This window comes from Nuphar pumila, chromosome 7 (genome assembly GCF_984573655.1).
Source record: "Nuphar pumila chromosome 7, dmNupPumi1.hap1.1, whole genome shotgun sequence".
In the NCBI taxonomy this organism is placed as follows: Eukaryota; Viridiplantae; Streptophyta; class Magnoliopsida; order Nymphaeales; family Nymphaeaceae; genus Nuphar; species Nuphar pumila.
The window spans coordinates 99,281,560-99,298,266 of record NC_143255.1 but is presented as its reverse complement, the minus strand read 5'-3'; the positions used below and the strand labels follow the sequence as shown (position 1 = coordinate 99,298,266).

Sequence of the window (16,707 nt, the reverse complement as noted above, 5' to 3'; positions counted from 1 at the left end):
CTCCTAACTCCTTAGGTACTCACACTCTCTCTTCTCTCTCACTCGCTCTCCGTCACTCTCACTGCCTCTCTTCTCTCTGTCTCTCTCACTCGCTCTCTCTCTCTGTCTCTCTCACTGCCTCTTCTCTCTGTCTCTCTGTTTTTGGTAAAGTTTTTGTGTATTTATTAGAGGTGGTAAGCAGACTTCAATCTATATAGGCTATCGGATAGACTGATTTTGTGGGTTTTCTACCTTAGTTTGATTCTGGATACTGTTAGTGCAGTTGTTGGGTTGTTTTCAAGTATATTTGGTGCTTCGGTAGTGCTTTTTTTCACAGCATTGAGATTGGTATGATTGGCTGGCTGTTTTTCTCAGCATTGAGTCATATTTTTTGCTGGTCTAATTTTTGTTGAAGGTTTATAACTTTATTTAATATCGTACTTGTTGTGTTTTTGATTAAATTGTTAGTGTTCTCTCCATATTTGGTGTACTTCCTTTGTTGGTATAGTTGTTTTGTACAGCTTCCTTGATTAAACGATCCATTACTTCATCGCCATATACATTGTAGGATAAACTTTTGGTATGTAATTTAGTTCTTTTCTTCTTTACTTATTTGATTGTTTCTATAATATATTTAGGTTGATTTAATTGTGGTGTTAGTTTTTATGATGTAGAATAGAACTGTAGATTGTTAATTTGATTTATTGCATGCATGATGAATGATATTATGATAATTGTTTTTTATTTCATTAGTGTTACTGTTGTTAACTGTTAAAACTTCAAAATTATATATATATATATATATAATATTATATATATATTTATATTTTTGCCCTCCCGCACCCAAGGTTTTTTAAAGTGCCGCATCCCCGCACCCATGTGACATAGCTTGTCATCCTCAACCAGCTATAACCTGCCTGCCCTTAATGTTTTTTTTTAATTTAAATCAATAACAGCACCACATATTTCCCTTTTTTTAATAATTTTGCTGTGAAGAGCAGGAAAATAAGTGTTCTCTTTTGTTGAAATTTACACCTTTTGCTTTTTTCTTCTCCTGTATCTGGACCTGAATGTGTTGGATTTACTTTGACTCAGTTGGATTCAGACCTGGGTCAAAGTAAACTCAGGTTTGAATCAGTCTAGGTATCCAGAGCTAAGTCTATTCGAGATTATATATATATATATATATACCCTCCCGCACCCAAGTTTTTTTAAAGTGTCGTATCGCCACACTCGCACCTGCACCAGCACTCACACCTATGCGACATAGTAAACAAGGGTTTACCTTAGTGGATAATGCATTGGTCATCTTTGGAAGAGGCATGAGTTCAAATCCCACCATTTGTATCTCTTTCAAAAAGGCATTTTACATAATTTTCAAAAAATTTAAGAACATTTTTAAACTTAAAGGTTTTCAGCTCGAGCCGATTCTGAGCCATGGCTGTTCAAGCTTGGCTCGAGCTCAAGACAAGCTTGAATAACCTGTTTTCCTTCACAAGCCGAGCCAGCCCAAGCTCGACTCGAACCCGGCTCGTGTGCATCCCTACTTTTGGCAGTGTTAATCATTAGAAATCAGGTCTCATAGATGGATCCATTTCAGTGTCAATTATGCTAAACCATTAGTTAAACCCTGATCACACCTTGGAAGACAGATGGCATATACATGGCATGTGCATGTGGAAGTGACCCACTTCAGGCTCATGGCTCACACCCTTTTTAGGGTCAATAGATTTTTGTAAAATGTACCCAGTCAAAATTGTGACAAATCACATGAGAAATACAAATTTCTTGTGAAAATCTCGTGAGAAATTGAGTGAATGATAAAAACAGCATTTTTTCATGAGAAATAGTATTTCACGTGAGATTGGTATTTTTGACTAGATATCTTGATATTATCACGAGGAGAATCTTGCGCTAACATCATGTTAGCTTTTTTTATGTTTTTTTTCCCAAACAAAAAATGAAGCCCTAAGCCCCTAACTCCCTTTCTCGTTTCTCTCATTCTCTGCCCCTCTCTACTTCTCATCTCTGCTTCTCTGCCATTGGAACTCAGAGGCATCAAGCCATCGGCAGCAGGGAGGTTCCCAGCCTTCCGGCAGCGATATGCCGCTCTCCCTTCCTTTTTTTCATTTCTCTGCCAGTCCACCCCTCTCATTTCTCTGCCCCTCTTATCAAATCTCATATAAGAGCTCAAAGGCCGTGCCTTATCAGGGAGGCAAGAGAGGAGGCAGGAGCGGATCCAATTTTTTTTTTTAAAGTCTTACAATGAGATTTTAGGGTTTCATTTGACTAATTTATAGCTAGCTATAGTGTCCAGTTTTGTTTAGGATACTGAATAATCTTGAAAAGCAGTAACAATTAAGGTTTTCTTTGAGTCAAATGTAAATGTATATTTAGTCTGTTTTTATTTGGTTTTCTTTAATTTTGGGGGAATTTTGAGAAATTATTTGATTCTTTATATTTTCCCCAAGATTTGCTGATAATAACTCAAGAAAAATAAATTAAAAAATTGAAAATCTCCTGAGAAATTGTTGTTTCAAACTTTTGTCACTATGCCAGTCAGTAGTGGCAACACTGTTTTACTGTTTTCAGAATTATTTACGAGCAAATACTCTCTATTATCATAAAATATCTTCATAAACATAAAGTATTGATTTTTAACCATTTTGTGATGCACCTTGAAGATGGATCAGATTATCAGCTTCATCTTTGAATTTTGTTACACAGTTAATTTTATGGAACAGATATCAAAATGCGAAATAAAAAAAGATCTATGCCAAGTAAGGAAACCATAGAGGCTAGGCCATACAGCAGAATGATATCAAAGCGAATGACACATCTAAACTTGGAACATGAGAAAGATACCACAATATTTAGCCTTCAGGGAGACATCAGAATATAGCATGAATTTTCCCCTTAGACTTACACGTCTGGTGACCAATAACATAATCTAATCATAGGAAGATGCCGAATCTATGGTGCCACAAGAGAAAGAATTAACTCCACGACACTCACAAACATTGGACATCATCAAGTGAGAATCCTTAGGTGCCTGTCCACAACCAATCCCTCAATACCTTCATATTCTAAAATTCATAATATAAGCAACAAAATGTGAGGTCTTCTGTCAACAAGATGACTAAAAGAAGTTTTTCAGGAAAATGCAAGATGCACTCTGAAAGGAACGTAGATGTAATGACTTCTCTAATTTGAAGCATAGGATTCGGACACAAGTAGAGTTCTATACCATTTATCTCCAAGGAACGGAAGTGAACAAAAATCCTCCATAGTGAGTCATGCAGTTTGTTTGTTTGTTTGTTTGTTCCTAAATCTATAACCCAAGGTCCAGAGTATAGATGAGTAGAAGTTTGGTATATTTTGTGTATAGAACGATGATGATTTGGGTACTTGGTGCTTATCTACACAGATTAGTGACTATTTTACTCCTCGAGGACATAGCTATCTTTCTAACAACTCCTTGGGTGTTTCATGTCATACAAAGGTTCTTCCAAAGGAAGATACGCAGACTAAGTTCCCAAAACATCGCGAACACAACTTTCCCCTTACATTTCATGCACTTGAGATCATTCACATATGATCTAGGAAGATCACAACTGACATTCCAAGCTTTCTCAATTAACAAACGGCACGTATAATGCACCTTGTCCTTTTGTAGAATTTGCTATAAGAGTTCAAAAGAAATCCTTCATGGGCATTTGGAAGGCATGTAAGATCATATTTATGAAAACCTTGGAAACCTGGTTTTACTGCTTGAATGACAGACAATTAAGTAGTTGTTAACCTGTTTCTATAATATCTTTGTTTGGACAATAGTTAACCTGTTTTGTGATTTTTTCACACAAATAACTTAAAAATTTATTGTTTGAGTAATCATGATTAGTTTTTTTATGCAATTGAACATATTCTCTCTCTCTTCCCTATGCGCTCATTATCTGTAAAAAAATTAAAAGGCATAAATTTAAGAACAGCTATTTCTAGAAAGAAATCCATTGCCACAAGCTTCCTACATAGGCATCCCATCAATTTGAGGTTGGAAATTGGTGTGTGTGTTCACAACATTTTGGCTAGCCTGTTCTTAAGCATTTGTTGATTAGACAATAGTGTCTTACACTTAGAAGGAACAGAATAAACTATGCTAAATGACTACTCTTACCTTCATTTGCAATCCTTTTTCCTCCAGAATCAAGTGAACCCAACAAATCTGATTAACTAAACAGCTAAATGGAGACCGAAAAAATGATAAACCTCCATAATCAAGTGAACCCAGCGAATCTGATTAACAACACAACTAAATGGAGACCTACAAAAATGGCAAACCTAATCAACATTCCAACGCTCTATGGTTAACAAACAAAAACTAAAAGTGTGGAACATTACAAAACAATGCAAACTCACACAAAGTAAATTACATCCATTAGACAATAATCCCTTTTACCTTTCCCTTTCTAATGGAATCAATCAAACACCAAAGTTTTTAACGACGAATGGCAACCATTAGCAAATTGACCTAAGTTTCAAACTCAACCAGTTATGGAGACACCCATTTATTAACCAACCTAAGTTCTAGATTCAAGCCAGTTATCCACGATACCCATTTAAGGAAATGGCTCATTACACGATACCAACAAAAATGCATTCCACAATATAGCTAAAAAGCCAATCATAACAACCCCATCATCATACATATGCAGACCATAAACTCATGAAACCCAAACAATCAAAATATAAGCAAACAAAGGATAAAATAATTAGAAAAATGAACAAAACTATTATAAACGAGAGAGAGCTTCATGTTCTGCGATCTCGACCGTCTTTTTCCATCAAGATGAACACACACACAAAGTGATCGGGAAAAGGGGGTCGACTCCTTTTTCCGGTATTCTGGTCTGGTATGGAATGGACTTCCCATCTGATGATAGAGTCGATTTCACGATGTTAAGTTCAACAACCCCACCCTTTCCCCTTTTTCGGCATAACAGAACTACTATTTTTTTTATTCTAGTTAATTAATGAAGTTAGCAGGAGGGGTTAATATGTAAAAAACAGACCAACGAAACGAAAAATCCTGAGAAATTGCAAAGGGCGATTGATATAGAGAATTGAAGGAGGATAGCATAATCACGGCCGATGCCTATTAGAAAAACCAAAGGGATAGAGAAAGAGCTACAAACAGGATCTCACACGTAGAAGAGAGAGAGAGAGAGAGAGAGAGTGGGTGGGGGGGGGATGAGTCCCACCATCTGCCGGAGGTGCGTCGCCGGTGTCGGAGGTACGTTACCGGTCAAAAACGATGGATGCCCACAACAAGAGAGAGAGAGAGAGAGAGAGAGAGAGAGAGAGAGAGAGAGAGAGAGAATAACGGTTACTGCACGAACCAACCCCCAAGATTTTTTTTTTGTTCTTTTTTCCATGATTATAGTCACAAATATCGGCTTACTCATTAAAATATCGCAACTTAGCAACAAATCTCGGCAAACTCATGAAAATATCATGAATTTATCATGAAAATTTCAAAATTCATGCAGAGAAAATTGTAATGTTTTCATTATATTATTTAATTTTTTTAAAATATCATATTCTTATCCTGATGTTATCGCTGCTAGTAATGTGCTTGTGCAATGTACTAAAAAATAAAAAAGATTCCGTATATCCGCTATACTGATAACAGAGAGAGAGGGAAGTGGGGACGGGGAGTTGAGGGAGTGAGTTACTTATGGCAACAACTTTTCTTTTTTCAAATGGATTGGTAGGAAAGGGTAGGATGCATTTCAAATGGATTTTGGTTTCAAATTTTAAAGAATTTGTTTTATTTTTTATTTTTTATAAATATTAGATAGTTAGATTAGATATAAACTGTATTTGTTTTTATATCGTTTATGTTTTATTGATATTTTTATATATTTTTGTGCATTTTATATCAGAAAATGTTTCCCTAAGATCTTTTGAAAAAACAAAAAATTTTAAGAGATTGCAATTTGCAAGATTTTCCCAATAACCAGATTTGTGACAATGAGAAAAAACGCATCGCGGGGTTAGAACTAGTAACCTGACTAAACTTGTTCAGCCAAATCGGATCTCAAGCTTGGGCTAAAGCTCAACTAAGGATGTCTGATTCAGGTGGATATCTGACTGAACCCATTTCTGTTTAGTCAGATTCAGTAGCCAAAGTTGAATCTGATAAACAATTAAATCCAGAATCAATATTGGGTTTTGCATTTGAGTCAGAGAAAACTCCGGATCCGCATTTATGTAAATGTTGGATTTTAATTTACTTAGATCCAACTTCATTTTTGGCTGATCCCCACTGGACTCTGAATCTAAATCCGGATCTGGCAATGCTTAGATCTTCAGCCCGTTTATGCCCCTAGGGTAAATCTAGCAAGCCTGGTTTCATAGAGTGAGGCTTCGGGCTGGGTAGGTATCTTCCATGGAGTGACTCTGCCAACCCAAACCTATCCCAATCACATGTAAACATGGGCTCAAGCCTTGGATCTTGGCCCGATAAGACATTGGTCTAGTATGAATCCAAAAAGAGTTGGGTCAGGCTAGTAGCGATTAGCATTCTCCTGATAGGACTGCCACTCATGTGCTCATATGCAACCCTCTTATATCCACATGTGACCATCCATGTAGCGGTGTTAACAGATCGGGTATGACCGGGTACAGACCCGTACCAGATGTGGTAGGATCCTGGTTTGACTATAAAGAAAAGAAGAAGGTCTAATTAACAATTGGAATCAAGGTCATAAGATCCAATTAATATATGGAACCATATATGGTTTATGAAATTTCATGTTAGACCTTGGTCTAATCCAAGTTTGGATTAAAATTCATATTTTTTTCTTTGATAGGCAAGCCAGACTGCCGTTATGCTAGGAATGTAAACAGGTCGGACACGGATAGGGTCTACACACAAGTTAATTGGTTCTAGTATAAAGGGATTCGGAGCCTGATACTACTTTCTTAAAATCCAAAATCCGGATTCGGAATTTAGTTGGCTCTTCGGATGCGAAACGTGATGCTGAATCCGGATCTGATTATTAACACGATCTCATTTTGGCTATGGAATTCAACCAAGGGATTCAGATTCAATGGGATATCCAACCTGAATCTGAACCGTTTAAACTCCTACTACTTATACAGTATACCTGCAGGTACAAGCCCCTCAAACCATATGAGACTTCGTGGGTAATTTTTTTAATATAAAAATTAAAATAATGAATTATTTTACAAGGTATATAAGACCTGGTTATGGATAGATTTCTCCCAGAGTAGGTCCAGTGAGGCCCAAATCCAGATCCAATACCAGCACTTCAGAGTTGGATCTGGGTCCAGACCCATCCTTGCTTGATGAACTTCCTAACCCTTGTCGCCATATCCGATGTCATGCCGTGTAGTTATGGTATAAACAAGCCGAACTTTAAATGGTTCAAGCTTGGTTTGGCTAATAAGAGTTTGCACTAGCCACTTTTTTTGAAAGGCATTTGCACTGATCACTTTTAACTGGAAAACACGGTTGATGCTGATCATCCAAACGGGTCTTACTAAAAATCTAAAATGGTAACACTAAATTAAAGTTTTAGATTTTCAAATTTCTTGAACTTTTTTTGTTGATCAGACCCTATAGATATGATCTATAAGCATTATTTAATTGAAAACAAGTTTTGATCATGTGACTATAGCAGCATACATGTATGTTTTTAAGACCTTTAAAAATCAATGGCTCACAATATAAGAAAATTTTACTACTTAAAAAATCATATTTTTATGTTAAAAAACATGATCCAAAGCATAATTCCTATCAAATAAACTATATTGAGTATAACCATAAGATTTGATTGAGAAGATACAACCATGATTTATAATGTGTGGGAGTAGGTACTCCAGGAGCACCCTAGCATTACTCAAATTGGTAATTATAGGGGTGCTCCCAGAGTACCTCCTCCCACTTAATTGGAGCTTTAGATTTTTAAATTTCTTGAACTTTTTTTTGTTGCTCAAACCCTATGGATATGATTTATAAGCATTAAAACAAGTTTTGGATAATGTGATTGTAGCTTACATGTATCTTTGTTAAGACCTTTAAAAATCAACTGCTCACCATGTATCAAAAATTCATGACTTAAAAAATCTTATTTTTATCTTTCCAAAAACATGATTCCTATCAAATAAACTATGTTGAGTACATCCATAAGGTTTGATTGAGCAATAAAACTGGAACAACTACTGCAATATCCACCAAAAAAGGGAGAACCAATACAAGTCTTTTCTTATTGGATGGCCCATGCAGGTTTCAAACCTGCGACCTTCGCGTTATTAGCACGACGCTCTAACCAACTGAGCTAATAGGCCAGTTGCTATTGGCTGGTCTATCCATTTGTTATAAAAGATAATAATCAAATGCAACCTGTCACAATCCGAACAAAACCCCAACACAAATTATAATTGGGTTTATAGCACTAAATGGCACGGTAATAAAGTGAAATCTAATTTAAACTTTAAAGTTGGCATGAAGTCTTCTCTACTCGTTGGAATTGTCATAGTGATCACTTATTGGTGGTAGACTCAGCGTTTTGTGGTTTTCTTCCTTATCTGGTTGATATTTGATAAAATGGCAATCTCATGCAGTCGGATTCGGAAGCAGATCAGGTCATGCTGACATCGTGGCCGTCTGTTTGCATTTTGGATGAATGCCACGTGGTTTGGTTGACTTTTGACCTTTTTAAAATGCAAATCGGATGGCCACGATGTCAGCATGAGAAAAAACACTCATGTTCAGCATGACCTGATCTACTTTCGTCGGATTCTAGGCAACACCAAATACCAAGTTTGACCTAATGGGATCTTGAATAATCGTACTTGGATTAGGATCCCGAGTTAGACGGGGAATCAGGTAAAACTGAACTCCGATCCGAGTAGCTAATGTACTTTTTAATATGTTAAAATATCCATTTTTTTTTATTTAGTAAAATAGTCATGGGTCCTTATGTTATTGCGCAGTTTTTTTTCATAGCCAATAAGGAGGGCAACGATTGGTGTAAGGGGTTCTGCCTTTCTGTCGGTCGGTGCCCGACCCAAAAAAAAAAAAATGATAAAAAGACCCTCACAAAGAATCCGGTCATTTAATAGGCTCACTTACTACTATTGGGGTAAAACTCCTGGTTGAGGACACCACCTGTCAACCTTACATAACTCAACGGTGATAAAGCAAAGCAGTCTCCACCTCCGCCCCAATCTCAAAATCCCTGCACGAGGATTGATTTTAACCTCCACTCTTACCTTCATCCCCATTTCAAGTCCTTCATCTCCAGTCCAAATAAGGGTGGGACCCTATTTCTCCTGGGTCTATAGTCATCCCTTGAAGGATTGGGGACGGGATGGGGCAAGGCGGAGATTGGGATGGGGACGGGGCAGAGCGGGGAAAAGTGTAAGTCCATCCCCGCATGGGGATAGATTTTAACCTTCATCTCCACCTCCATACCTTTCATCCTCGATTCAAATGGGGTGAGGCAGGGTGGGGCCCCGTTGTCCCCCGATCTTCTGCCATCTATAATGGTAGTGGATCAAGGCTGGGGTGGGGGACAAGGTCTCCACTCTGGCCCCATCTCAAAATCCTGCTTTTCATCCTTGCACGGGTTTTGATTTTAACCTCCATCCCCACCTGCATCGCTGTTTTATGTCCTCCATCCTTGATCCAAATGGGTTGAGGCGGGGCGAAACCCCATTTTCTCTCGATCCACTGCCATCCCTAAATAAGGATCACGGATAGGGTAAGGTGGGGGGTAGGAAGGGGATTAGAGATAAGGACGGGGTGGGATGAGAAAAAACATAAGTCTATACCCACCTCCATCCCTACACAGCTTTGATTTTAACCTTTATCCCCATTTCATGTCCTCCATCTTCTGTCCAAATGGGGTGAGGCGGGGTAGGGTCCCATTTTTCACGTCCACAGCCATTCAAAGATTCAATCAAAAATCTTATATTAAGATTAAAATTATGCATCTGGGTGTCTTATTTTTCAAAATACTCAAAAGGGACGATTGTTACACTCAAACTAAGGAAAGCTTTCTTTTTCTTTTGAAAGGACCACTTTAGAGGAAAAGTGCTACTTCTTTCCTTTGAACCAGCCATTCTAAGCGTATATTTGGAAGCTAATAAAAGTGATGCAAAATGATATAGGCTTTTTAGCTGAGAGAGTTTTTCTAAAAAGTAAGTAGGAATGTTTCTTACCAAAAGAAAATTTATTTTTATACTCTTCACCACCCTCGTCCTCCTCTCTTTCTCTCATTTTTCACATTTTCTCACTGTTTTTCTCATGTTAGACAAACAAATGAAAAAAAAAATTGAAAAACTTCTCATAACAAAAAATTCTCATAGGCAATTTTTTTTTCTTAGAGTTTTTCTCTCTTCCAAACGTGAAGGAAAAGTGTATTCCCAGAAGAAAGTATGAACCCGTTTTCACAGAAAAGCTGATGGGTAAGTCCCATCGTATATTTCTTGTGGGCATGTTTGTTTCACTCTTTATAAGAAAGATGGTCTCTTTCGTAGGAAAGGGCACTAAACGAACGCCCTCTTCGTTGAATTCGCACTGTTCCTCATTGTGTATAAGCATCAGGCAACGTGAAAGATGAGCTGAAGCTGAACTGTTGAAGTACTAGTTCAGAGAAAGAGGTGCGTCTTGCCTTTTCAACACTACCCAAGAATGTTGTCTTCTCTCGATCCCCTTCTTTCTTTAAACCATTGGGTTGGGCTCAAAAGATTGCAGTCTTCCTCCTCCTCTTCTTCTTCTGTCTCAAACCTATTTCTCAGCCACAAATCCTTCACCCCATGGCCCCCAAAAACCCAAACCTTGCAACCTTATCCCAATCCTTCTGTAACTTCTACAATTGGAAGAACACAACGAATATACTGCAGACAGCCGACACCCACTTGGAGCACTTTCGCCAAGGACCCCCTTTCCTCACGCTTCAAGACTGTGGGTACCCCGAGAAACACCATAGCGTTCGCCGGCAGGAGCAAGAAGAAGCCGGGCGGCCCCTCACCGGGCCGAATAGAAGGAAACGCGGAGGTGAGAAGGGAAGCCAAGAAGAACGCCAGGAAGCGGAGCCGGAGAATCGCTGAGAACTTCTTCTTCAAGAAGAACGATCCCAGCAAGAATTACGCCGACGAATTCACCGAGGAAGAGCTCGAAACGATCGGCCTCGGCTACGACCGGAAAGTTCGATTCATGGAGCAGGACGACCCCGCATTGCGCCACCCTTACGATTGGTACAAGTATGGCGAGTACGGGCCGTATTCGTGGAGGGGAGTCGTCGTCGGCGATCCGATCAAAGGGCGGTTTTCCGACGAGCGGGTGAGCATAATCTCTTCGGTGAAGGACCATGAGGAATGGGAACAGATCGAGCAGTTTGACATGGTGAATGATTACAGTAAGCGTTTGAGTTCGTTGGATGAGAGTGCTGGGTTGAAGTATTTCTGGGTTTTTGTTAGGCATCCAAAGTGGAAACCGAGTGAATTGCCGTGGGAACAATGGACCCTGGTGTGTGAAGTGGCGTTAGAAACAGGGGAGAAGAAATTGGATAAGTGGAATTTGATGGGTAGGCTCGGGAACAAGACTAGGGCTATGATCACTCAGTGTGCAGCTTGGATGAGACCTGATATATTGTATGTGAAGAGGCCTATCTTCCAGTGTAGGTTTGAGCCACAGGATGAGTTCTTTCAGGTGCTTGGCCCCCTGCTTGACCCCGAAACAGAGGGAAATTACATGTTTGAGGTGAAGCTTGAAGATGGTAGGAGTGAGATGTGCACCTACTTTGGAGGTCTCTGTAAGATTGTGAGAGCGAACCCGAAAACGTTCGTCGATGATGTGGTGAAGGCGTATGTGAAGCTGAATGATGAGAGGAAAACAGTATTCTGGGAGTTTTTGTTGTCAAACCATCCTGTGCCACTCTTGCATCCTTATACTAAAGAGTGGAAGGCCAAGTTGGAAGAAATGGAGTTGGGTTGTGATTCGAAAGACGAAGACGATGAACTGGCTAAGATGAATTTTACAGACTGGATTGAGGAGGAAGAGGATGATGATGATGAGGAGGAGGAGGAGGAGGAAGCGGATGATGATGAGGAGGAGGATGGAATTGGGGATGAAGATGAGGACGTGGGGATTAAACAAGAGACTTTTGCAGAAGAAGAGACAGAAAAATATTGGGAAGAAGAGTTTGAGAAGGCCATTAGGGACCCAAAAGCCATGGAAAACCTGGTTCAGAAAAGTATGCAAGTGACTGGTGAATTATACAAGAGGCAACTGGAGTGGATGAATGACAACTCCAAGTTTGAGAAGCAGAATGTAATGGAGAAGAAGGAAATTGCTAGTATAAAGAAACCTGAAGCTAAGCAGAGTATACCAGAGTGGGAGCATGTGGGTTATGGCAGGAGGAGAGTTAAGAAAAGCAAAATCCCACCTGAACTGTTTCTAAGGGCAGCTGTTCGCCCCTTTACTTACAAAAACCTGTTAAAAGAGATTGTTTTAATGAGGCATGCAATCATAGACCAGGATGTCACTGTGAAGGTTTAATCCATCCATTTTTTTTTATTAATCTCGTGTTTACCAGTGTTTATCAATGTAAAGCCATCCATATCTACTTTAATTTTGCTCTCGTTTTTGAGATATGCATGGTGAATTTACTATTGGAAGGAGTCTTGCAGTTTACTTATTTATTTTTTCTTTCTCATGCAGCTACAGCTCTTTATGCTTTATACTTCACCCCATTAATTAAGTACATGCTTCTGTAACATGGTATAATGTGCTTTATTTAGAGCAAGAATTCTCAAGATGTTAAACTTTCTTATTTTCCTTCTTATAAATCACTATCTTGGAAATATTTTGCGTAGTTCTGTAGTATCAATATCTTGTCCTGAATATCATGTAAAGTTCTTGTCTATTAATTTCTTGATTGCTTTCCGTTTCCACCTAACTGCATCTGCTTTGCTCTAGGGTACTGGAAGGGAAGTAGTTGCTTTTTCCATACAATTAACATATTGTCACTGATTAAGCATTTCATGCTACTTATCTTCATCATTATCTTAGAGTAGATCATTAGATTAATATGAAGCCCCATTCTTGTTAATGGAGCAATTCAATAGATTGGCTATCAAATGTTAGATTCATGTGGCATGTAAGGAAGTTTTAGGATTTATCTCCATATTGTTGTTCCTTTGGACTTTAAAGGTATTTTTGTTGAGGTGATTGAGCTTTATATTGAATATCTGCATTGGGAGGAGGTTATTCACGTGGTTGTATTCTATGATCAAAATCCAAGTTCCTATGAAGATGGAATTTTCTTATTGTGGCATCATGGCATGGTTTTGCTCTGAAAGGGTGTGTGTTTTTGTTAAGAAAACCAGTTTCTTTTGCTGTATCATGTAAAACTATTCTTTACTGCAATTATGAAACTGAAGAGGGATCCGTTCAATAGACTAGGTGTAACGCCCCAAAATTTCGACTTGTGATTTCGAAAACCTTATCGAAAAACCTTTCAAAGATTTAAAGTTTTAATTTTTAAAAACGACAGCGGAAGATATTTAGAAAGGAGCACAAGTCAACAATCCTGGGTACGTTAGCTGAAAATCATCATTCACATGTACAACAACTTAAAGAAATTTAAGAAATAAGGCAATAGATTAAAAATCTGCAGTTTATTACAAAATGAGCATTTTGTTCCAAAGTTCAATAAAACTAAAGAAAACTCCAAAAAGACTTAGAGCCAAGCCGCCAGCAGAAAGAAGATAAATCTTGATCCATCTTGCACCACGCCATCGGCCGCCTGTGAAGTCCTACTCGTCACCTGCCCATGAAATGGGTCAGTTTCATAACAAACCAGTAGGTGCACGAACAGATAAGTAGAATAAAAATAAAACAGGACATTCATGAGATAAGCAGTTATGATATTTAAGCAATCAATACAATTGTAATTTATTCTAACAAGTGTAATATGTGCAAAGAGTTGTTAGTTGAAGCATTTCGAGCAGTGTAAGTTTCGATCATCTGCAACTATCCATGACGATATTCTTTAAGTTCTGATATTAACTGGCCTGTGGGTACGCACATACGCGAAACGTAGAAACAGCCGAGACCGATCCGAGGGTTTATTATGTTAGGTGTTTTCATTAACCCGGATGGCTGACTGAGTCCGCTCCTAAGGAGACGGTCAGTGACCAAGAGAGTAAATCCCCAAAGGCATTCGTGGCCCATGGATGCATCCGACTTCTGCAGAAGTACTTGGGAGTTACCACCTAGGATAATTTATGGTAATCCCAATTCTCCTAACTCCGATGACTGGGGAAGTCGGGTCTTTTGCCCGTGGGGTGGTTGTTAACAACCTGTCCATCGGAGTTTTTGTACCATCCATCCTCTCCCTTGATGAACCGTGAAGGTCGAATGTGTACGACGGGGGTTTCTTAACCGCCGCCCATCCTACATGCTCTGGTCTATTAGACCCCCTCGAGCATCTTGCCTGTGAAGGCGAGTTGTCACCATTTATGGGATCTCAGCATTGTGCTAATTGCACGCATCGAGGTTGCTACAATCTCATCCTCCAACCATCGTAACCCACATGGGATGTACTTGTCCAAAAGTACGGTTGTACCTCCTTAGAGGTACGACTACGATGAGAGGGCAACATATAATGTTTTATGATTCTTTTGGTTCATAAATGACATGTATTGCTCTTTTGAGAAATTTGGCCTACTCATCTATATAAAGTGTTGAGTTCCTACTTCAAGGTTCTCCATGACCTCTCGTCAAATTTATACCATACCTGACTTAAGGTTTGGTTATAATAGTAATTGCAGTGGTTTCTCTCCAGAAATGAGTCTATGCATTAAGTATGTGGTTTCAAAAGGATAAGCATGCAGAACAGACAATCACAAGTCAAGAAGTCCTACTGGTAAACCAATTAAACTACTTGATTCTCTCTAGAATGAGTCTACCCATAGAGTTTACTCTAGACATGTAGTTTTAAAAGAATCAGAACGAGTAAAACATTAAATAGCAATTCATAAATTAAATACTTCTTCAGATAAGCAGGTATGTAAAATAACTATTCTATCTCAGAAGTCTTATTTTATTTTATTCATCCAAAATCCTCGTGCGACTTTCCCCTACCTCGGGATGTCGTGCAGCTGTGTGCGTCTACGAGTGTAGATGATACGAGGCTCAGGCCACGGAGCCAAAGCGGGGTTCGATACGAAGTCTGCAAAAGTATAAGTATTCAGCGCTACTCTATTTATCATGCGGAGAAATAGAAAAACAGGCCTGCTGATCGAAAAAGAGAGAGGCAGCAGGGGTGTGCCCCTGCTGGCCGAAATCAGAAAAGCGACAAGGGGTGAGCCCTTGCTTGCAGACAACCGCGGGGTGACAGGGGCTGAGCCCTCTGTCGAAAACACCGAGGCAGCAGGGGGGATCAGCCCCTGCCGATCACAACGAAGCGGCAGGGGTTGAGCCCCTGCCGACAACAACAAAGTGGCAGGGAAAGGCAGGGCCTCGGCCCCTGCCTGGTACAGAAAGAATGGCAAGGGCCTTGGCCCTTGCCTGATGACAATGGGGAAATGGCAGGGGCCCCAGCCCCTGCCTGACGAAAATGGGGAATGGCAGGGGCCCCAACCCTTGCCTGACGAATTAAGGGACGGCAGGGGCCTCAACCCCTGCCTAGCAAAATCACGGAGCCGCAGGGGGGGGTCCGGCCCCCTGCGTGCCGAGGATCAAGAGCTGCAGGGGGGGTATTCCTTGCCCTCCCAGAAGCCAAGAGGCAGCAGGGGGGCGAGCCCCTGCCAGCCCAGCAAAACAAAAAGGGTGACAGGGGCATTGCCCCTGCCAGCAGAGACAGGCAGGCGGCAGAGGCACTACCCCTGCGCGCCAAAACCCCAGAGGCAGCGGGGCGAGCCCCTGCTTGCCGGGAAACATGCAGCGGCAGGGGCATTGCCCCTGCCTACTGTTAAAAAATATATATATATATATACTTATATATATACATTCGTATATATATAAGTATATATATACATATATGTATATATATACATATTGCTTTTAGTAAAATACCTGATAGGGGTATTCTTGTAAAACTACAAAATGTACTTTTTATATTTTTGTTTTTTCTTTTTCCTTTTTTTTTCCTTTTTTTCTTTTTCTTTTTTGCTTTTTGTTTGAACCACAAGGGGCCCCACTCTTGTAGTCGTTGGGGCCCCAACGGTCAGATTTCTGACCATTGGGGGCTCCCAACGACTACAAGGGAGCCCCCTTGTGGTCCCTTCTTGTGCTCTCCTCCTCTATAAATAGAGGAGGTGTTCCCCTCTTAAATGTATGGGTTTTTACACCCTTCTCTTCCTTTCTTCAATAAATCCAACTTATGACTTTAAGTCATTTTCTATATTTGTGAGTTGTGTGTGTGCACATTTGATGTTTGTGTTCTTGGCTCTTGTAGTCACTCTTAAAGAGTGACCTTTTGCTCTATTGGTGCTTCCGCCTCTTTTCATTACATGGTATCAGAGCACGGTTGGTGATTGGGCTTTTTTCTTTGACATCTTGGAACGCGTGCCTCTCAAAGTTTTGAAGAAAGGAAGAATATTTGGTGCCGATGGAACGTGACTCTAAAGTGGAACTTTCTTTCAAGCTAAATGGGTCCAACTATCTCATGTGGGCCTCCGCTATGGAAA

At 39.8% G+C, this 16,707-nt stretch overlaps 2 protein-coding genes and 1 non-coding gene across 3 annotated transcripts in view; 1 reads left to right on the top strand and 2 right to left on the bottom strand.

Moving 5' to 3' along the window:
- Positions 1 to 5,384, bottom strand: part of GEX3 (gamete-expressed 3) — a 38,056-nt gene extending 32,672 nt beyond the window's left edge. Inside the window, exon 1 of the mRNA XM_090013273.1 lies at positions 5,238 to 5,384. The gene's annotated coding sequence lies outside the window, so the exon portion shown is untranslated. The remainder of the gene's footprint in view (positions 1 to 5,237) is intronic.
- A 2,894-nt stretch (positions 5,385 to 8,278) lies between these two features.
- TRNAI-AAU (transfer RNA isoleucine (anticodon AAU)) lies at positions 8,279 to 8,352 on the bottom strand. The gene has a single exon. It is a non-coding gene; the product is annotated as a tRNA-Ile (tRNA).
- A 2,139-nt stretch (positions 8,353 to 10,491) lies between these two features.
- On the top strand, positions 10,492 to 12,861 carry LOC149832610 (uncharacterized). Its single transcript, XM_090012527.1, has one exon. It carries the CDS (start codon positions 10,703 to 10,705, stop codon positions 12,569 to 12,571), a length of 1,869 nt encoding a protein of 622 aa, XP_089868653.1. The 5' UTR covers positions 10,492 to 10,702; the 3' UTR covers positions 12,572 to 12,861.
- Positions 12,862 to 16,707: the final 3,846 nt, after the last annotated feature.

Coding starts and splice junctions, on each gene's coding strand:
- LOC149832610 (XM_090012527.1), top strand. CDS start 10,703: ATGTTGTCTTCTCTCGATCCCCTTCTTTCTTTAAACCATTGGGTTGGG.